This window comes from Anastrepha obliqua, chromosome 3, assembly GCF_027943255.1.
Source record: "Anastrepha obliqua isolate idAnaObli1 chromosome 3, idAnaObli1_1.0, whole genome shotgun sequence".
NCBI lineage: Eukaryota > Metazoa > Arthropoda > Insecta > Diptera > Tephritidae > Anastrepha > Anastrepha obliqua.
This window is the reverse complement of record NC_072894.1, coordinates 87337284-87343244: the sequence shown is the minus strand read 5'-3', so window position 1 is coordinate 87343244 and position 5961 is coordinate 87337284. Positions and strand designations below refer to the sequence as shown.

Genomic DNA, 5961 nt, shown 5'->3' with positions numbered 1-5961 from the left:
GGTATATTCATTTTGTGGATTTATTAGTACTTAATGCATATGTGAACGTACTTTAGGAAATTTAGCGCTCAAATAACTTATTGACTTGATTGCACTGTTTCGTTTTCTATTATTTCTTTTGACAAGTAACTCGATTTGAAATTTCATCAGATAAAAAATACTTTTACAATTTATTTTTGATAAATTTTGTTGTTCAAATGCTATCACTTTTAGTACATTCGTTTTGGAATAGAGACAGCTGATTATTACTATTCCGGCATGTTAAAAACATAATTATGTATTGAATTTACTTCGAACTTGAGTGACCCTGTATATGATTAAGTATCGCAGCAAAACGCACCTGATTAAGAAATGAAAGTATCGATTAGTTATGTCGAATTTAGTTAGACGCCTTGCTTGGAATTTACTTTTGGAACTCAGAATTTCAAACATATTAACTCAAGCTTAGAATGGCAAAAATGGCTTTTCAACATCAGGCCGGAACGGCCATGGAATGTTTGAGTGTAAGCAAAATATTTAAAAGGAATTCATTTAATAAATACTATTATTTTAGATTCCAATAACGCTTCATAAAGAAAAAGAATACGATATAGACGGCCGAGAAATATTGAAATGTGGGTTTAAAATAGGAGGTGGCATAGACCAAGATTTTAGGAAAAGCCCACAGGGATATACTGATTATGTTCGTAATATAAACGGTTATAATATAATTTAAGGAATTTATTTTTTCAGGGCATTTATGTTACTGAAGTTCATGAAAAGAGTCCGGCGTCTAGGGCAGGCTTGCGCATCCATGACAAAATATTACAGTGCAATGGCTATGACTTCACAATGGTAACTCATAAAAAGGCTGTTAGCTACATTCGAAAAAATCCAATTTTAAATATGCTTGTTGCAAGAAAAGGTGTAACTTCCACGTAACTTATTGCTTATCACTGAAGTTAAAACAACCAAAATTTGTGTAGGTGATAAAATTATATATATACTTTATTATATTTAAATATAAGTCCGAAAAGTATAAATTAGAGATGAATTATATTGTCAAGGCCAATTACATTGCAAGACAGGAATATGACCGTAATTGAATTAGGCTTCAAGTTGGAATTCTACAGTTATTATTTTAAACGCACGGTTCAAATATACGCACGAAGATAACGCGCACAGTTATGTATAATATAGGCGCGAAGATGTTTTAATAGTTTCGGAAGAACTTCGTTCATTGTCAAAAAATGGCTGCAATTTGTTACAAGTTATAGTGTGGTGGTGCGCACCGAACAATATCTAAGTTTTGCCAACTTTCAGCTTCCAAAATGCATGCCAATTTCATCGGGTAGTAATCAACAAAATGTTACAGAGAATACAAGAAGTGTTTTTTATGGCGAAGAAATTTTCCATAATGGATATTTGGTTGGGATATTGAAGCTTCTTGCTTTAAGGGGTTAGGTGGGTTTGAAAATTTCAAAAAATCGATTTTTTATTTTTTGTCTTATTAAATAGTATAATATGTTTAAAATATTCTCCTAAAATTTCAAATTGATCCGAGTAAAATTCTACGAGATAGACCCTTCAGAAGTTCCGCCCATCAGGCCATGTCAGTGCAGCGTTTCGCAGGTATACGCGTTTATCTCAAAACTTGATTTTTTAAGTCGGTGGACACGATTTCTCGAAAAGTTATGAAGCGATTTTGTTCAAATTTTGCACACATCTTTGGAATAACATTATCAAGTTAGTGAACGAAGGATTTTTTTTTATTTTTATTACAACTAATTTTTTCGACCAACACATGACGAAAATTTGACCAAAAAATGTGTTTTTTTGTTCAAAGTCTGTCAAAAATTCAAATTAAATTTTATTTTTTTTTTCTTCGTCCAGTAACGAGATTTATCCATGTACTAACGAAATATTTTTGGTTTTTTGATTTTAAATGAACCAATAATGAGTTATGCTGTCCACGGCAAGAGCATTTTTTTGTGAGACGTTAAGGGAGATGAGATACCAACGGCTGAGTTTTCGGAATTTTTAAATAAAAATTTCACAAAATACTGTTTAAATATGTATCTTTGATATGCTGAATTGTTGAAATAAAAAATATGATTGTATATATTAAAAAAAAAATAGTAAAAATACCCTTTTTTTGAACCTCTGTAACCCACCTAACCCCTTAAAGCATCAATTTCCAATAATTTTTTCTTAAGTTTTTCCCAACTTGTTTCTACGGAAAAGTTCGCAATAAATACGTGTCCGACGTCACACAGTTAATACCCAAAATTCGAAAATTTTTAAGTTTGTTTCGTTTTTTAATCTGAAGCTAGCAAACAAAAAATCATGTATAGTAAACACTTGCATATCATTTAGTGGTGAGGATTTTAGTGCTATTGAACACTTTTTGATTGTTGAATTTGATGTTTTGAGCGATCAGATCTAATATTTTACTTATTTTGGGGTTATGTAAGAGTAATGAATCTACTTCTCTCAACTCTTCTTAACATTTAAAAACTTTATAAATTTTTAAAATCCTTTGAATTTACTGAATACGAATTAAAACCATACAGGTGTATTCATAGTAAAACAAAAGAAATAGCAGACAATACTGGAGAAACCATAACGACCTTATCTTGATACATAACTTCAAATATAGCAAAAAGTGTTCTCCGGCCCTTATTTTTTAAGAAATTATCTTAACATAAGTTTTAAATACAATGATAGATTTTTAAAACTGTTTTTTCAATACACTGTAACGACAACACATTTATTAAAAAAAAACGAACACAGAAAAGACATTTTATAACGCATACAAAGTTCTTTAAGTAATTTAATAAAAATTTGGTATTTTCTTTTCTTGAAATGGGCATTTTAGTGCTTTTTTATAACCAAAACTAGTCAACGCTGCAGTTGCAAGAGAGATTTTTGATTGCTCGAATAAAAACAGTGAAACAAACCAAAAAAATGTCACACACACAAATCTAAACAATCGGTTCAAACTCATTTCGCGACGCATGTGTGTATTTATTACTGATTTTAATTTCAGGTTGCTCGTTACTGAGTGAACATGTAACGAGGAAAAAAATTATTCCCATGTATGGTATATATAAGCGTGTGAAAAAAAGGTAGGGCAGGAGGAAGAAAAGAAGAAAGTCGTTCAATTCGTTTGCAGGAATGGTTTTTATCTGCTTTATTTTTTCTAATTAAAATTTGCCACGATTTTAAATTCAATTTAAATCTATAAGTTCTTCAATAAATAATTAGCTTAATGTTGCCATTTTTCCGCTCATGTGAACGACTTTTTCTTCTCGTTTTTTCGTTTCCTCGTTGAAAAGTTTTCCCCCGTTTTCATTATATGTACTTTCAATTCGCGTTCCGTGAAAAAATGAAAAGAAACGTCAAAATATATTCATATGAAAATTTTCTTTTCAATGACCATTAATGTGTGAAAAAATGGAGAAGGAGGTCGCCTGTTGTTTTGTGTTCGAACAAAGTAAAATGTTCTTAAACGCAACCTTAAAACTTTTGACGATGTATCGGGTTCCCAACAGTTTCGTTGATGTTCTCGATGGCGGAGAACGAAGGAAAGTAAGTTTCAATGAAGTTGTTTTTATCATTTAAGATATTTGTATTTATTATTTAATATTCCAATAATTTTCAAAGTAAATAAAGTGTTTGAAAACGTCAACAATGTTGCAAAGCATATAACTTTAGCAAGTATTAGTATTTATATTGAACTGATGCCATGTATATACACTGATATATATGTACTAATGCGATACTTTTACAAGCCCTTTTAAACTAGGATTCATATGATTATTGTTGTAGAATGAACCCTACTTTTAAAAAAGTCTCAGGTCAATATAAAGTCGGATCCTTAATCTACTTGTGTTTGCAACTTGATTTTTAAACTACTTTTCACGTCACTGTCATAGCTTTTATGATATTTGTACAAGAGAACACTGGACCTCTTTGTCTGGAAGCCACTATTCGTGTAAAATTAACATATCTTACCAAAGAAAAAGACCTTATTTCAAGTATTTTTATGTCAAGCTTAAATATTTTAGTTCATTGAATTATCTTTAAACAATAGTTTTCAACACATGTACATATGTAGCTTATGAGCAAACGTTTCTGTTAAAAACGAATAGAAAAAAATAAATGAATACTAAGGAATTTTATAGTTGAATGTTATTGGCAAAAGTATCTTCCTTTATCATCGAAAGTTTTCTTTTTGCAATGTTCAAAATATCGAAATGCCAAACCAAAAAGTTGCCCGGGCTCGAAACATGGTAGTCTGCAGCAGCAGATTCCAGCACAAAAAGATACACCAAGCTATGTGTGCCTCCTGATCGAAAAACACGAAACCAGATCGATCATGTTGTAATATATGAAAGAAACACTTTTAGTGTTTTAACTGTACATACGTGCAATCTGTGGACACAAAATCGACTCAGATCATTATCTTGGTGCAGCTAACAATCCGGCATGCACGAGCAATGGAGCCACATTTCTTGTTCTCTACGTACTGTCGTCGAAGAAGAAATCGGATTCCGGGAAGCTCGAAAAAATAATTGGTGGAACGAGGAAAGTCATGCTGCTGCAGAAAGAAAAGATGCTGCCTATAGAGCCACGCTGCGATCGGGCGCAACGCGAGCCATGTGGGATCGCTACCGAGAGCTAAGAAAGGAAGGGAGACGTATTATCCCAAAGAAGAAATGAGAAGCCGAAATACGTGAGTGCGAGGAGCTTGAGATGCTTGTCCATAGGAACAACGCCCGAAAATTCTGCCAGAAAGTTCGGAAGCTTAGAGACAGTTTTAAGAACGGGGCGTTTTCCTGTAAGAACAAAGACGGCGATCTGGTGACTGACATCCAGAGCATACTTAAATTATGAAGGAACACTTCTCGAACCTATTAAATAGTGACAACTGTGCATGTCACAGAAAATGTGAAGATCCCGTTATTCCAATCGTTGACCACGGAATTGTCGTTCCACTATGTCCCCGACCATGACGAGGTGAGAATAGCGATAACGCGGCTAAAGAAACACAAAGTCGCGGGCGCCGACGGACTGCCGGCTGAGCTATTCAAACATGGCGGCGAGGAGCTGATAAGGTGCATCCATCAGCTTTTATGCAAAATATGGTCGGATGAAATCATGTCTGCCGATTGAGATTTAAGTGTGATCTGCCAATCCATAAGAAGGGTGATCCTGCGATCTGTACTAATTACCGCGGGATTAGTCCTTATCAGTGTGGCTTTGGACTGGAAATTCCACCATTTACCAAATATTCACAATACGCCAAATCTTGGAAAAGACCCATGAAAGGTGAAAGGAAGATCGACACTCACCATCTTCTAGTCAACTTCAAAGCTGGATTCGACAGTATGAAAAGGAGTTACTTGTATGCCGCGATGTCTGAATGTGGTATCCCGCAAAACTAATACGGCCATCAGAATTGGGAAGGACCTCTCCGAGCTGTTTGATACCAAACGAGGTTTCAGACAGGGTGACTTATTTAACCTGATGTTGGAAAGGATCGTACAAGCCGCAGAACTTAATCGCTCAGGCACAATTTTCTATAAGAGCGTACAATTGTTGTTGTGTCGATGATGTTGATATCATCGGCCTTAACAACCGCACTGTTAGTTCTGCCTTTTCTAAACTGGAGCAAAGTTAATGAATCTGGTGGTGAACGAGGACAACACGAATTACCTCCTGTCATCAAACAAACAGTCGGCGCATTATCATTTCGGCACTGTTGACAATTATGGTTTCGACGTTGTAAAAGACTTCTTTTATCTAGGAACCAGAATTAACACCGATAACAATGTCAGCCTAGAAATCCAACGTAGAATCACTCTTGCCAACAAGTGCTACTTTGGACTAAGTAGGCAACTGAGTAGTAAAGTCCTCTCTCGACGAACAAAACTAGCACTCTACAAGGCTCTCATCATGTATGGCGCAGAAGCGTAT

At 34.5% G+C, this 5961-nt stretch overlaps 1 protein-coding gene across 1 annotated transcript; it reads left to right on the top strand.

The window, feature by feature from the left end:
- The first annotated feature begins 229 nt into the window (after positions 1-229).
- Positions 230-2845, top strand: LOC129243123 (tax1-binding protein 3 homolog). Its single transcript, XM_054880273.1, has 3 exons — positions 230-503; positions 554-682; positions 733-2845. Exons 1-3 carry the CDS (start codon positions 450-452, stop codon positions 919-921), a joined length of 372 nt encoding a protein of 123 aa, XP_054736248.1. The 5' UTR covers positions 230-449; the 3' UTR covers positions 922-2845.
- Positions 2846-5961: the final 3116 nt, after the last annotated feature.

Bases quoted from the DNA above. Each gene is read 5' to 3' on its own strand.
- LOC129243123 (XM_054880273.1), top strand. From the start codon at position 450: ATGGCAAAAATGGCTTTTCAACATCAGGCCGGAACGGCCATGGAATGT. The intron at 504-553 runs GTAAGCAAAATA...CTATTATTTTAG, and splicing joins CGGCCATGGAATGTTTGAGT to ATTCCAATAACGCTTCATAA. The intron at 683-732 runs GTTCGTAATATA...TTATTTTTTCAG, and splicing joins CACAGGGATATACTGATTAT to GGCATTTATGTTACTGAAGT.